The following is a 17813-nucleotide window of genomic DNA, read 5'->3' as shown; positions in this document are numbered from 1 at the left end:
AGGATGGGGTTTAGGATCTCCTACTATTTGACATGACCTCATTAACATAAGAAAAGTCCTACTCCTACACAGGGTCACATTCACAGGTATAGGTGTGGTTAGGACCTTTTTGGGACATGTTTCCAGCCATAAAAATTGTGCATTCACTTTATTAAAATTCAGACCACTTTTGTTATGTGTACTTTTTTAAACATACAGTTCAATAAACAGTTCTTGTTTTTTTCCTTGTAGTCCTTGGTTTACTGAAAGTACAATGTCCACATATTTGGTATGACTCCAAACCAAGTATATTACTGCCATCATATTTATGCCTTATTGAAAGTTTTATTTCACCCCTTTGTACTCACAGCTCTAGGCTTTCAAGTTCCTTGTCATGCATGACTCCAGCTTATGTTTGATCCTGCATGTGGGCGATTTTAGGTGAGATGGTCCTAAGGAAAGGACCAGATGTCTGATAAAGTTTCAGTTTATAAACCCCACAAATTATGGGCCTGGAAAAGAAGGTACTTCACAAGCAGGTGCTGGTTTCTGGAAGCTTGTTGATCAATGAAAGATAAGGGTTGTTATAGACTTGGTGATAAAGACTGATTTCAGAGATGTGCTATGTACGATTAAGGTAAATGATGTCTTATGTATGAGATAGAGTTTATGCTGGAAGAAAAAGTCTTGGTTATATGAATTAATAGTGAATAACTGATGTTGATGTCTATTAGCATAGATCAGATGTTCTTACTTGTATGCATGAGTAATATGTTTAATGCTTGATTACACATATGTATTGTTAAATATTAACAATGGTATATGGGGAAATCCATATATGCACTAAGTATGTATGGGTAATATAAGATTAACTATTAACGATGGTATATGGGGAAATACATATATGCACTAAGTATATAATATAGAAAATTATGAACATACTAATGATGTACTTGATAATATTGATAATAAATTAATTATAAAATGCTAAATCATCAAAAATTAGTTTCATAAGAATATCAGCTTAGGTTATTGTGGGGTGATTGACTCTTTTCTTGATGTCCTAGGGAAAATTTTTTTTCCAATATGGTTTACAAGACCAGCGTAATAGTTATACCACAAAGACCCCTCATTTTAAGAGTTTGTTTTCCATTGTGCTGGCAATTGATATGAGAATGCAAATAATTCTAAAATAAAGAATAAAAGTTAGTTGACCAGTTATGATGAATGGGTGTTGCAACGGTTGGCCCTTAACAACAACAACAACAGATCTGCTACTAGGATTCAGAGTAAACATTGGCTTTGTTGTTGTTGTTGTTGTTGTTGTTGTTAAGGGCCATCGACTCGGTTCTGACTCATAACGACCCTGTATAGCGTTTCTGAGGAGCAACTGGTGAGTTTGAACTTCTGACCCTGTGGTTCAAACCGACCTTGAGTCCAGTGCATTACCCTACAGCGCCATGCCAGCATTAGCTTGGTGGTGGTGGTGGTGGTGGTGGTGGTGGCGGTTTTGTGCCGTGTAGTCAGTTCTGACTCATAGCAACCCTGTATAGGGTTTCTGAGGCTGTAAAGCTTTACAGGAGCAGAAAGCCTCATCTTTCTCCTGCAGAATGGTTGATAGTTTCGAACTGCTGACCTTGAGGTTAGCAGCCCGACTCGTAACCATTACACTACCAGAGCATTGGCTTAGGGGCCAGAATATCAGGCTTCATTGTCTTGATACATGAAGTAAAGGAAAAATCACAAGTACAAGGATGGGGAAGATAAGAGCTAAAACACGTGATGTATTAGGAATAGACTGTGTAGGCAACTAGGAACTATCACTCTGGTTTAATATGTGGAGGTGTATTGAGTGAGTCTGCTGGAGTCTAATCATCAGGGTCTCCTAATGTACCTGATGTGGCACTGTAGGATCAGCACCGAACTGCTAACCACAAGGTTGGTGGTTCAAACCCACAAGCTGTTTTTTTTGGAAACCCCATATAGGGTCAGAGTGGGAGAAAGATGAGGCTTTCTGCTACCGTAAAGATTTACAACCTCGGAAACCCTATACAGGGTCACCCTGAGTCGGAACCGACTCCATAGCACATAACCACCATACAGTGTAGGTATGAGTGGAACCGATTCGATGGCACATAACAACAACAACCTAATATACCGGGGCAAATGTTGTTGTTGTTATGTGCCGTCAAGTTAGGAATTCTGAGGGTTGATTGGTGAGTCTGAGCCACCAACCTTGCTGTTCAAACTGACCTCGCAGTCCAGTGCTTATCGTATAGCACCACACCAGCATTCCCCAGGAGCAAATAGGACTAATGAGTAAAGTAGGTGTGGTACTGTGGGATAAAGCCCTGGACCGAAAAGTCAGTTTAAACCACAAGGTCAGTGGTTTAAACTCACCAGCAGCTCCTTGGAAATGCTATAAAGGGTCACTATGAGTCGGAACCGACTTGACGGCACTTAACAACAACATCAATGAAAAAAAGAATAGGATTTAGATGAAAACTCCTAAAAGGTCTTTAATAGTATGAGTTGTTGTTATTGTTAACTGCTACTGAGTCAGTTCTGACTCATAGCCAATCTGGAGTAGGGTTTCAGAGGAATGGCTGGTGGGCGGGCTTGAACCACCAACTTAGTGGTTCAAACCAACCTTGAAGTCCAGTATTTATCCCTACAGTGCCACACTAGGACTTCTCAATAGTATGTTGTTGTCGTTGTTAAGTGCTGTCGAGTCAGTTCCAACCCATAGCACCCCTGTATAGGGTTTCTGAGGAGCAGCTAGTATACTTGAACTCCCGACCTTGCAGTTTAAACCAACTTTGCAGGTGAGCACATTAGCCCACAGTGCCACACCAGAACTCCCTTAATAGAATAATAGGGGTGAAATGGAATCTTATATGTGTCAGAGGTTAGGCCTGATGGCTCATTTGAGTCTGTTTTCAAGGTGGAAAAGAAGGTGGATTCTTGCTAGAATGGTAACAATAAATGGGAGAATAAAGCGAAATGTGAAGAATCTCAGGAAGGTGTTGCTTTGTCAACTGAAAAATGCTTTAGAAATTCAAGTGAAGTGAAGCTATTACTATTGACTTTGTTTTCTTTCAGATGTAACATGCAGCATTAAGAATGGCAAGTGCAAGCAGTTTTGTCATAAAGCTGCTGGTAACAAGGTCATTTGTTCCTGTACTGCAGGATACCAACTTGCAGAAGACCAAACATCCTGTGTACCAGCAGGTTGAAATCTAAGTTTTTAAAACCTTTACAAACACTCTCCCAATCTATATTCAAACCTTCAGGATTTCATCTAGCCAACATCATTTTAATCCTGGCTTGTATGTACTTCCGTTTGAAATCATAGAAAAACTCAGTAGCTTAAATTGGACAAATTTATCCCCCAAATTGCAACTTGATTCTCAAGATAATTTCTGGAATTATCTACAGCCTGAATTCTTTTAAACCTAGCCAGTTTATTTTCTCTCTGATTTTGATATCACAAAGACCTGGTTTTCATGACTGTATATGAGGGGGGTTCAAAGAGTGGAAAAATTGGAATTAGAAGATGATGGAATTTTCCCAAGATCACTTTGAAGCACCCTCATATGTCTTTGTAATTCATCAAGTCAAATTAGTGTAATAATATTGTGCCATAAAAGATCCACACCTGATTGACTGAGTTCAACGTTGGTGAATTTTGAGCACAAATCTCTCAGGAACTGGCTGGTTTGCTGTGAGAAAATTGTTTCATTTCCTTGAGTTTCAGGCTGAGTTTACATGGTTGATGTCAGATTGGTGCCAACAATGTTTTATGTTCTGCCAGGCTGATCAGCATCATCAATCCACACGTTCGGAACATTGCCACTCCACCCTCAGATGGCTCTTCTCTGAAAATGAAAGCAGTAGAAATTTTGATAAAAAAAAAAAAAAGTACATGTTGCATGATCAATTCTGTTTGATAAGTGAGAGACCTATCTGAAATAACCCAGCTGGCATTTCTTTTACATTTCCAAAGCCTGGTATCTAATTATATTGGTACATGAAGTCATGGGCCATTCCTCTGTAACTGGGTTCAATACCTATCTCAGCAATGTACCAGGCAGAGGAAATTAAAGGACTAGAAGCCAGAAATATACATGCTGCAGGAAGATGCTTGCCTGCCCTTCTAACCTTCCTGAATGCTAGCCTACCTTGGAAAGATGGGAAATAATGACTGTATCCTTTAAAACCAAATTGCCAGGGTAGACAGAATGACACAGGGCCAAATCCTTAGAAACCCTTCTGTGTTGTAAGAGAAAAAGGAATTGAGACCCGTTCTCCAAATATTGTGCTATGTTTGCATATAGCTTCATGCTTTAGCAGATTAAGTAGACCAAACCCAAAATAAGCCTATCTGCCTTTCAATGGTAATAGTTCCTTTTCTCTAGCTATTGTTCATGATTTATATTTACACATAAGTATTTTGAACTAATTTCCTGTTTTCCCAACCCCATGCAGTCTTCATGATACTTTGCCGCAGCTGGTTGCTATAGAAATGTCTGTTATAAGGAATGTGGCTAGGAAAAAAAGAGAGATGAAAAGGAAATATGAGGTGACTTTGCTTGACTACAAATTTCCTCTCTAGTAGACCCCAACGTATCAGTAGATGCTTCCTTTTATTCAGGAAATAAACCAACCAATGGTAAAAAGATGAGCAGGTCTTGGGTGGATGTGGCTCTGGTAAACATATTAGTAATTTTATGGTTACTATTTTACAGCCAAGCAACTGAATCACAATGATCTATCTAAATTAGAATACTAATTTTTTTTTTTTTTTTTTTTTCCTAGTGCCATTTCCATGTGGAAGAGTTTCCATCTCACAAACATCCCAGAAGCTCACCCGGGCTGAGACTATCTTTTCCAATGTAGACTATGAAAATTCTACTGAAGCAGAAACAATTTGGGATAATGTCACTCAAAGCACTTTATCATATACAGACTTCACTCGGGTTGTTGGTGGAGAAAACGCCAAACCAGGTCAATTCCCCTGGCAGGTACTCTATACTGATGGTTATGTCAAAACTGGAGTTCAGCTGGTGGAGGACTGGCCCAGATGGGAGACTGAGGATAGGACACTAGATAGACCTACGGGAGTGAGGGAAGCGTATAATGGGAAGCCTCCACGGATGGGCAGCTGGTGGGAAGTCCAATGACAGGCATCATGCAAGGTCAATAAGACTTTGGCACCAAGGAAACAGCACATCAAGATTGCAGATTATCGATTGTTCAGAAAGGTCTGGAAGTGAGGTCACAGGTACTTGGGGTCAGGGTACTACTTACGCTTCCCAGATCACCTTTGTCAACAGCTGAAAAGGGAATTTTCCTGCCATCTGACAATTCTGAACATGCACAGACTACAAGCTTTCGTCACTTTACTGATTTGGATTAGGACCTGCCTGCACCCTGTCTTGGTCTTTTTGTTTTATCATGAGCCTCAGTTCTATAGTATTTGCTCTACATTTAATTATGTGAAGATTATTCTACTAGATTGAAAAACAAAACAAGAACACAGGAATACAATGGAAGCCAAATGGTTAAATTTTCTTTAGCATTTTTATTAAGTTGTATCATATGCAATTGCCAATATTTGGCCATTTATAACCTACAGAAAGTATCTAAAGAAGCAGTCTGTCTATTCCAGATTCTATTCTTGGCTTGTTGTTATTGTTGTTGTTAAGTGCCGTAGAGTCAATTCCGACCCATATAGACCTGGTATGGGGTTTCCAAGGAGGAGCTGGTGAGCTTGAACCACTGACCTTGCAGTTCAAACGACTTTGCAATGTGACGCATTAGCCCACAGCGCCACACCAGGACTCCATTGCTTGGCTTATCATTTCCCCAGTCTTTAAAATCTTTTATCATTTTCCCAGTCTCAGCCTGAACATATCCTTAAAAGTATTTGCCAAAGCGCCTGCCCTGTATACTGTATCTGCCTGCACAAATTCAATCCTTTCCATTCAGTTCAGACACACATGAGTGAGTGGCAAGCAGACAGCATGTTAATTTATCCTATGTATGAATGTATGAGGGACCAGTCACTGGAGAAGGATATCATGTTTGGTAAGGTAGAGGGTCAGAGAAAAAGAGGAAGACCCCCAATGAGATGGATTGGCCAAGTGGTGGTATTGATGGACTTAAGTGTGGCAACAGTAGTGAGGTTGGCCCAGGATCAGGCAGTGTTTCGTTCTGCTGTGCATAAGGTCGCTATGGGTCGGTACCGACTCGATGGCACCTAACAACAACAATGAATGTATGAACTTTCATGGGGGGGGAGGGGGAGTACGGGGGAATGTTACATGAAGATCCTAAGGTTTTAAGTTATCTCTTCCAGATATCCTGGAACCGATTTTTTTTGTTGTTTGTTGTTAGGTGCCATTGAGTCAGTTCCGGCTCATAGTGACCCAGTATAGGGTTCCTGAGGATTGGAACCCTCTAGTATTTTTAGCTCCAATGATACAGTGTCAATTTGTTCTTGTGGTTGTTGTTGCTAAGTGCTGTCAGGTCAGATCTGATTCATAGCGACTCTGTATAGGGGTTCTGAGGAGCAGCGGATGGGTTTGAACTGCTAACCTTGTGGTTCAAAGTCCAGTGCTGATCCTACAGTGCCACAACAGGAGTCCAAAGTACCCATTAGGAAAAATAAAATCATGGCCTATGTAATCTCAATTTGCCCCACACAGCTAATTTGGACACAATATTTAGACTATTTTTCTTTATGCTCTAAGATTGCTTGATGCAATATATTTATACGACTAGTCTAGTTAATTATTAAAAAACTACAGTGAGCATTCTTCCAGTGCCCAGGAAAGTAGCCCAAGGGATGGTCTAATCACACCTGTTGACATAACAAGCTACACACTTACTTGTACAAATAGTGCAGACACGAGTTTGGTTTGTACAGGAGAGAGAGCAAGAGTATGCAAACAGTGAAAGTTGTATTGGAAAGCTGGGGGAGGGGAGAAAGTAGGGGCTGTACTGAAAGCTCAGAGAAAGGTCAGGTTCAAGTTAAAAGCTTAAGAAGAAAACAACAGGGCAGCAGCTATTGCTCTGGACTGACTTTTTCGATGAAGAGCACCAAGAACAGATGTGTAAAGATAGGGGGTTGTTTTGTTTGGATAAGTCAGTTTTCTGTCCTGCACCATCCAATGACTGCCTATGGACTGGACCATTGAGATCCGCAGGGTTTTAGTTGGTGTGTTTGTTTGTTTTGCATTCTCCTTTATCCAAGGGAAGGAGCCCTGGCAGTGCTGTGTGATAAACAGTGGGCTACTAACAAACCCACCAGCCACTCCTTGGGAGAAAGATAAGGCTGCTTGTTTCTATGAAGATTTAGTCTCAGAAACCCGAAGGAACAGTTCTGCTCTGTCCAACAGGGTCCCTATGAGTCAAAGTTGACTCACTGGCAGTGGGTTGGGTTAGCCCAGTGCACTGTAGGATAAGCACTCAACCACAAGGTAGGTTTGCTCCTCAAGGACTGTGGTTCAAACCCACCTTGGAAACCCTATACAGGGTCGCGATGAGTCAGAACTGACTCAATGGCACTTAACAACAGTCCAGTAAAATACGTGTGTATGTGTGTGTGTGTGTGTGTGAGTGAGTGTGTTTTGTGTGAGAAAGAGAGAAAACAGGCTCCTTGTTGGGATGTGACAGCTATGAAACTCCCAGACAGGTCAGAACTCAAACGCCTTGCTCAGAACTTACGCTTTCCCATTTCCCCATCATTCACCAAAATGAAAGACCTTGTCCTTGGCCCAGCAGACAGCTCATCCCCACAAACAGCTAATATTTAGAGAGTTGTGATCCTGAGGTAGCCAAGCAAACACCCCCAAACCAAGTGATGTCTAGCGTTAAATGCAAATATACTTTAGGGCTTTTTTCTACCAAAGGTGTTTGCTAAAATTTCTAATACTAAACAGTAATTCAGGAGCCCTGGTAGTGTATCTAAGGAGTTCTGGTAGCATAGTGGTTATGAGTCGGGCTGCTAACCTCAAGCTCAGCAGTTCGAAACTACCGGCTGTTCTGCGGGAGAAAGATGAGGCTTTCTGCTCCTGTAAAGGTTTTTGTTAAGTGCCATCGAGTCGGTTCCAACCCATAGCAACTCTGTACAGGATTTTCGAGCAGCAGCTGGTGAGCGTGAACTCCAACCTTGCAGTTCAAGCTGACTTTGTAGTCCAGTGCATTAACCCACTGTGCCACACCAGGACTCCCCTTAAAGATTTACAGCCTTGGAATGCTATACAGGGTCACTCTGAGTCAGAACCAACTCCATGGCCCACTACCACCACCACCACCACCAATCAGTAGTTGATCAAGAGTGCTATTCAGGGTTAATCGAATACAACCATGTTTCTTAGCCACCCACCAGAAAGCAGTTGAAGTCCTAAGCGAAAAGTCTTTAGCAGAAGTCAGACTAGCTACATCAAGGTCTCTGTGCCTGGGGGCTTTGATGTCACACAGTCTGTCCTTCTTATAACCCACTAAGCTGAGAGATGGCTAGATCCCCCCTACACAGTGGCCAGAGGAACAGGGTTGCTATGAGTCAGAACCAACTCAGTAAGACTTAACTACAAAAAACAACACAATCGGTTCCAGGATATCTGGAAGAGATCATGGAAAGCCTTAGGATCGTCACATAACATTCCCCCCTTGACCACTTCCAATACATCTGTTCAAGAAACTGGAGTAATGATGTCATGGCCAACCTCATGAGCTTATGCTTACAAGGGTCCCACATTTGATCCAGTGCTTTGTGGTTGCCAAGTTCAAAGGGTATCTTAGGGTGGTAGTCTCCAGGGTTCCTCTAGTTTCTGTCTGTCCAATAAGAATTTGATTTTTCGACACTTTTCTCCCTTTATATTCAGAACCTTCTGTTGTGTCTCTCATCAGAATGGTTGGTAGTGGTAGCCACCATCTAGTCTTTCTGGTCTCAGGTAGAAGAGACTATGGTTTATGTGGGCTTTTAGTTTCTTCTTTACGTCTATGGTTTCCTTCATTCTCTTTTGTTTCAGATAAATAGAGACCAATAGTTTTATCTTAACTAGGTTGTACAACACTGACTTTATGAAGTAAGTTGTGCCAACTGACTGAGTTATTCCACAAGACTATGGTCCCAAGCCTTCTAACCCAATAATTCTATCCCTAGGGTATTTGGCTGTATCCAGGTATTACCTATAACTGTGCCTCCTATATATACTTATGACTATATGGTGGTGGTGGTCATGTGCTGTGGAGTCAGTTCCGACTCATAGCGATCCTGTACAGGGTTTCCGAGGCTGTAAATCTTTACGGGAGGAGAAAGCCTCATCTTTATCCCACGGAACAGCTGATAGTTTTGAACTGCTGACCTTAAGGTTCTCAGCCCGATTCATAACCACTAAACTACCAGAGCTCCTTAATGTAATTAAGATACTGGAGTTTTTCCATAAACTTTTTAAAGTCCCCCACATATATGTTACCTTATATGTTGTTGTTGTGTGCCGTCGAGCTGGTTCCGACTCATAACCACCCTGTATAGGGCTTCTGAGGAACAGCTTGTGAGTGTGAACTACCAACCTAGCAGTTCAAACCGATCATGAGGTCGAGGGCTTATCCTACAGCACCACCCATATAGGCATTTATTGGTATACATATGCCTACAGATACACCTGTACACGCATACCCATATACTCATATGTGCCTTTCTATTTCTCTTATGGAGTCCTGGAATGGTACTGTAGGATAAGCACTGGGATGCTAGCCACAAGGTCAGAGGTTCAAACCCACTAGCCGTTGTTCAGAAATCCTATACAGGGTTACAATGAGTCGGAACTGGCTCAATGGCAAAATTCATCTTATAATTCTTAATTCTTTTATTTTGGTATTTGTATTTTGTAAATGGGCTCCACATGTGCTGCTGTAGGATCACCCACCAGTCGCTCCTCAGAAACCCTATACAGAGTGGCTATGAGTCGGAACCAACTTAATAGCATACAACAACAACGACGTATGTGTAATGTATATGAGGGGGCTTCAAAAAGTTCATGGAAAAATTCCAGTATCTTAATTCCATTTTTAAGTACCCTGTGTATTCATAAGTATAATAAACCACACAGGAGGCAACGTTATGGATACTACCTAGATACTGGGTTGGAAGGCTTGGGACCATACATAGTCTTGGGGACTAACTCAGTCAATGGGCACAACAACAATGAGAGTATTCTGGAGATTATCAATTGCCCAGGAACAGCCACCAAATATTCTGATTAGTTAAACCTGGAAGAGCCCCCAAATCTGTATTTTACAAGCATCCTAGGTGATTCTACTGCCATTGGTATACAGACCCCACTTGGAAAAATACTAAGTGGTTAGGAGCATGGATTATAGGATCAAGCAGATCCTAGTTTCTCCATTAAATAACCTCAGGAGGGTTAGTGTGTGTCTCGATAACTTAGTTTACTAATGTATAAAATGTAGATATTAATATCACTTTATTAGGTGTTATAAATATTCAATATTTATAAGTTATGATGAATATAAAATATTGACAACATTTGAATTTCAAGAATGTAGGATGACTGTAGAGTCTTGGTAGTGAATACACAGGTATTTATTATCTTATTCTACGGGTTTGCACACACACACATATATATATATATATATATATGTTTTATTGTGAATTATGTGACAGTTTACATGGGACAACATTAGCTTTACATTCATCCTATCATATATCATTACATTGCCGTGGTTACAATCCCCTCCATGCATCATCAACCAACCAAAGGGTATACCCTGCAAGCCTGCCCCCCAGTCATCAACACACAGCCCCTCTCAGTCTCTGGGTCTAAAGCCCCCAGCCGCTCCATCTCTGCCTCCATCTCTGGCATCACTGCTTCTCTGGGTAGGGTCCTGCATTCCACTCTTCTCCCTTGATGGTCCCAGGGGCCTCTGCTCCTAGACTGCAAAGTCTAGACTCCCCTCCTTTTGCTACAAAACGTCTTTTACATTTACAACCCTCACAATCAGTCTTCATAGCAATTATTCTAGTATCACAAGAGACCTATCCGCATCTCCTTTCATCAGCCCCGCCTAGACAGATTGGATACTACTCAGTAGAGATTCTACCTTCCTCCATACCCTCTGGATCTAGGCTCCCTCTTGAAAGCTTGTAAGCCAGTCACTTCTTACCTTTGTAGCCCCCCACTTTGGGTAGCTAATGTCCAAGTTGTCCATCCCTGTCTACTCTGTGTATGGAGGGGGTGGGAATGATCCTTGCTGTAAAGATTTGTTCCCTCTTTTGAACTACTGCATCCATAGGTGTAGGTCAAGTTCATCAAATTGTATCAGATTACTCTTTTTTTGTTTCTCTTTCTTCTTCTAGTTGAGCTCTGATCATCCAGTCATTGAAGCCAGGTCAAGTGGGTATTATCTGCAAGTGTGGGTGTTCTTATGCATATGCCCTCTCTTCTTATCAGCTGGATGCTTCACTCACCCCTCTAGTCCTCTGTTGCTATGTCAATGACTCTGGGGCCAAGAGCCCCCAGGTCTTGCCACACTGCTGCATATATTTTTAAGACTGTTCAAAGTACAAAGCAACAAGTCGAAGGCACTAGAGTGTAGAGAAAGTGGTCAGAGGCTTGAAATGAGTCAACCCCATAGTGTCTACGTACAAAGCACTAAGTGAGGGCTTCAGTGTCTAGGACGATGTTGGTGTAGAGCAAATTGAATTCAGGACAAAAAGAACCTTCAAAGAACAGGCCCTAAAGACTTTCTCTGACCCACACTTACAGGAATTGACAACCCCTTTTCTCATGCTGGGTTGGTGCCCAGGGCAAAATCAGTTCACACAACTCAAGTGAACTCTCGCAAATGTTGAGTGTGCCCTCTAGTGTTCACACTTCTCAGCTTTCTTCCTGAAGAGATGGATCAAGGTCCCTGCCTGTACTGGAAATGAAATTCTCCAGGGGACCTAGACATTGAGATGGTGAAACCATTTGCTGTTCACTCTGTTCATGCAAATGAACATATAGAGGGAAAAATGGATCAGTCTCCTCTCTAATAACGCCCAAGCTCAATGCAGCACCTAAATGACTGTGTCCATTTGGCCCATGAAGCAAAACTCACAAACCTTTTAGAACAAAAGCAGCCTACAGACCCCGCCTGACGAAGTTCAAATATGAGTAAGGGAGAATGGAAGGTGTGCGTGAGTTGTGGCATTGGTCACCGCCTGAAAACCATAAGCATAATCCTCCAGGAGGTCTTAGGTCTCATTTTGTAACAGTCCAGTTTGCAAAGGGCTGGAGAGACCTCCCAGAAAAAGCCGCAGTCTCTGGATAATACAAATAGGTAACACACTTGGCTGCACACTGAAAGGTTAGAAACCCTAGTCCACACAGTGGAGTCTTGAAAAACTCAGTCATTGTGCCCCTATGGAGCACAGTTCTACTCTGATACACAGGGGGTCACCAGAGTCAAGATGGACTGGACATATAGCAAGGCAATTTTCTCCTGCAGGGACAGGAGACTCAGTAATCAGTTTTGATCTTGAAAACTCATGTCCTTGGGCCTCTTAAAGCACCTCACGTATCTCCATGAAAGCAGCCATCCCATCTGAGAACCTGACTCACCTGGAAAATGAATCAAAGGTCCCAAATCAGCCAAAGAAGCCGGTTTCTCACATTTGCTTCAGCCGGACCTCTCCCTGGCTCTCCTCCAGCATGTTCCCTTTAAGGCAGTTATAGAAATGGCGTTTTTGACTGTGCTCCAGAAACACTCATTCATTTGCAAAGCTGACATTTTCCAGAAAACTCTCCATTTCTGACAGTACCTAGAAGCCAACATTTTGCCCTCTCCTTTAAACACGGCATGTGTTTATTTTATTCTAGATCAAATATATTACGTAGTAAGATTCTTCATTATGTTTTCACAGGTTCTTTTGAAAGATAAAAATGAAGCTTTCTGTGGAGGCTCCATCATAAATGAAAAATGGGTCGTAACTGCAGCCCACTGTATCCAACCTGGTGTTACATTTACAGTTATTGCAGGTAAACAGATGAAAAAAATAACACTAATCTGCAGTATCATTGGCTCTCCCATATGATTGCTATATCATGTTTTACTAAGCTCTAACTGGAGTCCTGGTGTGGCGCTGTGGGTTAATGCGCCAGACTGTAAAGCCGCTTGAACTGCAAGGTCGGCAGTTCAAGCTCACCAGCCGCTCCTTGGAAACCCTATACAGGGTCGCTATGGGTCGGAATCGACTCGATGGCACTTCACAACAACAACAACTGGAGTCCTGGTGTGGTTCTTTACTAAGGTCTAACTGAAGTCCTGATGTGGCGCTGTGGGTTAATGTGCCAGACTGTAAAGCCGTTTGAACTGCAAGGTCGGTGGTTCAAGCTCACCAGCCACTCCTTGGAAACCGTACACAGGGTCACTGTGGGTCGGAACTGGTTTGACGGTATTTAACAACAATAGGGGTCCTGGTGTGGCATTGTAGGATAAGCATGGGACTGCTAACTATAAGGTCAGTGGTTCAAACCCACCAGCTGCTCCTCAGAAACAGCATTTAAAAACAACAATAGGATCATTGCTGAATAAATCAGGCAAGTGGGGGTGGTGATTATGTGCCGTGGAGTTGGTTCTGATTCATAGAGACCCTGTACAGGATTTCCCAGGCTGTAAATCTTTACAGGAGCAGAAAGCCTCATCTTTCTGCTGTGGAACAGCTGGTAGTTTGGAACTGCTGACCTTGAAGATAGCAGCCTGATTTGTAACCAATGTCCTACCAGAGCTTCTTAGGCTAGTGTTAGAGGGACGGCCATATTTTTAAAACCCAACTTACACTATCCTTCAAGTCCCCACTGTTCTTCCTTACAAAAATTGCTTTATTATCATTTTAAAGCAGGAGTAGGGAAACTTTGTCTGCCAAAATTTGTAACATTGTTCACGGGCCGTACAAAATTTATCAACTTAAAAATTAGCCTGCTATATTTGGTCAAACATTTAATTAACTCACCCTAATATTAACTGACTCGACTGCCCTTCACAACAACAACAATATGATGACCTGGTGCGGCGCTGTGGGTTAATGAGCTGGACTGCAAAGTTAGTTTGAACGGCAAGATGGGTGGTTCAAGCTCACCAGCTGCTCCTCAGCAACCTTATACAGGGTCGAAATGGGTCGGAACCAACTGGGTGGCACCTAACAACAACAATGTGATGGCTGAACTCTAGTTGCCTTAGCAGGGCCACACCAAATGATTTCACAGGCCTTATACAGCCTGAAGGCTGGATGTTCCCCAACCCTGTTTTAAAGCATTAATAACACAGAAAAGGTCAAGACTATATAAAGAATGGAATTGTTAGAGAAAGGGGCTCAATGTAGACTATGATTACTGTCTGAAGATAATAATAACAATATAGAGGGAACTGTGAAACCAAATATGACAGAAAAGTGAATTTCAGATGCACGTTTTCTTTGAGGATATTGTATAGGATTTAAGAGACACAGAGAAAAGTCATGTATCAAGGGATTTTATAAAAACCTTTTCAAAAAATTATTGTGATTTGGGTGAGCGTTTACAGAGCAAATTGGTTTTCTGGTCAACAATTCATACACCTTTGCTTTGTGACATTGATTCTAATCCCCACAGTGCAACACCGCACTTTTAACCTGTGTTTACCATCTCCATGGCTCCTTTCTCCCTATCCCTTCCTGCCTTCTGAGCTTTGGTGTTAACTGCCTCAAGTTGGTTCTGACTCATTGTGACCCCATAGAGGGTTTCTGAACCACTCACCTTACAGTTAGCAGCCCCGTACTTATTCTGTTCCTTTTGATGTCATATTGTTGACTGTTCTAAGGAAGGTATTATTGTTCACCGTATAGGTCTGTCATTTGGCTGAAAGTTGAACCACAGGGGTGAGTTCAGTTCCGGGCTTTATGGGTGTCGAAGGGCCCTCAACTTTATGGCTCCACCAGTTTCTACCAGGAATTTGGAGTTTTAGTCTACTTTCTCATCCCTATCCAGGACCTCCTATTGTGCTCAGCAACGGTAGCCGAGAAACCATCTCGTTGTTGTTCTGGATCAGGGGCGTGGAGGTTAAGGCTCATGTGGACCACTAGGACTGTTTTCTTGCAGCTTTGATTTTCTTCACTCTTCTTTGTTCTTTAAACTGTCTTTCTGTGCTGTTCTCATTCCAATCCTCAAACTCAGAGTTGAAGGTTCTGTGCATTCTTCTTTCTCATTTTCTTCCATGAACATCTCAATTTAGTAGGTTAAAAGTCCAAAATCCGGGTGTTGGCTCCAGGGGAAGGTGTTCGCTCCCTCTGTTGTTGATTGGGAAAGCCTTTTGTCTCTTTATCTTCTGTTCCTTGACTTTGTGTTGATCTTCAAGTGGCATGGCATCTCCCCACGGTTCTTTCTGTGGGCCTTCTTAGCGCTCATCTCAGTGGGGTTCAATTATTTATTGGTATGTTCAATTGCCACCTAAAGCAAGTGACATGTCACTGTGGATCTTTGGATTTCTGGAGCCTGGCAAAGCCAGGTCCTCTGTCAACATTTAATGGAAAGATCAAATGAATTTGTTATGTGTGCTCAGAACAGGAGTCTGAACACTTGAAATTGGAAAAGTCTAAGAGAATATAACTAGATTCATTATCACCTGTGACCAAGGGAACTTCCCATCTCTATGAAGGGATGCCTTCCATTTGATCCTAAAATGGTTTCTTTCTTTTTTTGTTTTATAAATTTTTATTGTGAATTGAGTAATAGTTTACATTGGAGAACATCGGTTTTACACTCATTTCAATGCAATGATTACAATCCCCTCCGTGCATCATCATTCAACAGTATTTGCTTCTATTCCCTCTGTTGTTGGTGAGTTGTTGTTTTTTTTTTGGGGGGGGGGAGTGGATGTACACCAAAACACATAGGAATATATAATCACTAAATGGTTTCTTGATCTAAGAAGTATGTATTCTCCCTCATTACGTGTTACTCAAATCATCACAATATAAGATTCAAACTCTTGGGAGCCAGTTAAGTCAACGGTACCAAGTGGGCCCTTTGTGGGGAAGACTGTGATTAAAATAGAAATTTCTTTTAAATAGGTGAGCATAACACCGAGGAGATAGAACACACTGAGCAAGAGCGAAATGTGATCCGTGCTATTCCTCACCACAGCTACAATGCAACCATCAACAGGTACAGCCATGACATTGCCCTTCTGGAACTGGACAGACCCTTAACACTGAACAGCTACGTAACACCAATTTGTGTGGCCAATAAGGAATATACAAACATCTTCCTCAGATTCGGGTCTGGCTATGTGAGCGGCTGGGGGAAAGTCTTCAACAAAGGGAGACCAGCTTCAATTCTTCAGTACCTCAAAGTTCCACTTGTTGACCGAGCCACATGTCTTCGGTCCACAAAGTTTACCATCTATAATAACATGTTCTGTGCTGGCTTCCATGAGGGAGGCAAAGATTCATGCCAAGGAGACAGCGGGGGACCCCATGTTACTGAAGTGGAAGGGACCAGTTTCTTAACTGGTATTATTAGCTGGGGTGAAGAATGTGCATTAAAAGGCAAATATGGAATATATACCAAGGTAGCCAGGTATGTCAACTGGATTAAAGAAAAAACAAAGCTCACTTAAACATTTATTTGCAAGGTTGGCTTCCTATTTTGAATTAAAAATGGCCAGGGTCCCTTACTAATTAATCATTCCCCATCTCTTGTTAGATTTAAATATATATATTCTAAAATTACTGCCTTTGCTCCTTTCAGGGATACATAGAATACATACATCGCTAGAGTATGTAGAATAGAAGATAGAATCACTAGGGAACTAGATGATGGTAGGAAATCATGACCCTTGACAAGAAAGTGAAGTTCCCCACCTTACCCATCAGGCACTCTGGCTCTCCACTGTGGCATCTCGTCTGAGTCTCCTCCTTAGTAGCATTCCACATTCCAGTTCTTTCTTTCCTCTTCTACCACAACATCAATAATTATTAGGTCTGTGTCCACGAATCTTGTCACACCATTCACAAGGCTAGCATGAGACTCATAAATTAAGAAGTGTGGTTGGTATCAAAGGTGGACCTATGTCCTGAGCACAGGAGCAGCTGACAGGTCCAAACTCATCAGAAATACAACTTCTTTATCTGTACCTCATTTCTGAGTCCTTCATCTTTTCCATCTCCCAAATCAGTTTCTCTCTGTCCCCGCAGGCATTAAAAGAGAGAAGGGGCACATCATACCGTTGTACTACTGCACATAGTTACACCTGTCTGTCTAGCTCTGACTTGCTTTCAGTTTTGTCTGACTTGCTTTCTAGAACATAGGGACGAAGTAAGGTGTGTAAAGAACTTGAAGGGGAAAGTTCCTTTAAGAGATTTACATTTTAACATACACATATAATGGAAACAATGCACCATCTGGAAAGACCTTGGCATCGTGTGGGTATGGAGGCCTGACTAGGTTTTGTTCCATGAAGACAAGACTGGCCTGTAGCCTAACTAATATACCCAGCTGTGTTGTCCCTGTCAGAAGGAGAACAGTCTGTAGCTGAGTACTAGCGGAGTTTGCATGGATGTCATCAGTGGATCTCCTGGACTGGAGTATTATCTAGGATTAAAGAAGAACTTGCCCAGAAAACACGATCATCATGTCTCCATGACAAGTATGAAGAGGCTTCAAAAAGTTCATGGGAAAATGAAATGAAAAGATAATTAAATTTTTCCACGAGCTTTTAGAAGCCAATATATTCCTATACTGAAAAAGGGTCCACTAGACTCATAATGATCAGCCAGCTAACTC

At 41.9% G+C, this 17813-nt stretch overlaps 1 protein-coding gene across 2 annotated transcripts in view; it reads left to right on the top strand.

The window, feature by feature from the left end:
• Nucleotides 1–16647, top strand: part of F9 (coagulation factor IX) — a 52562-nt gene extending 35915 nt beyond the window's left edge. For both annotated transcript variants that reach the window (XM_006874974.1, XM_006874973.1), the window contains 4 exons: nt 3082–3210; nt 4798–5003; nt 12917–13031; nt 16100–16647. In XM_006874974.1, coding sequence (XP_006875036.1) covers nt 3082–3210; nt 4798–5003; nt 12917–13031; nt 16100–16647 — 998 coding nt within the window. The remainder of the gene's footprint in view (nt 1–3081; nt 3211–4797; nt 5004–12916; nt 13032–16099) is intronic.
• The last annotated feature ends 1166 nt before the right edge of the window (nt 16648–17813 follow it).

The sequence above is a fragment of the Chrysochloris asiatica genome, unplaced genomic scaffold (genome assembly GCF_000296735.1).
Source record: "Chrysochloris asiatica unplaced genomic scaffold, ChrAsi1.0 scaffold00308, whole genome shotgun sequence".
In the NCBI taxonomy this organism is placed as follows: domain Eukaryota; kingdom Metazoa; phylum Chordata; class Mammalia; order Afrosoricida; family Chrysochloridae; genus Chrysochloris; species Chrysochloris asiatica.
This window is presented reverse-complemented; position numbering and strand designations above follow the sequence as displayed.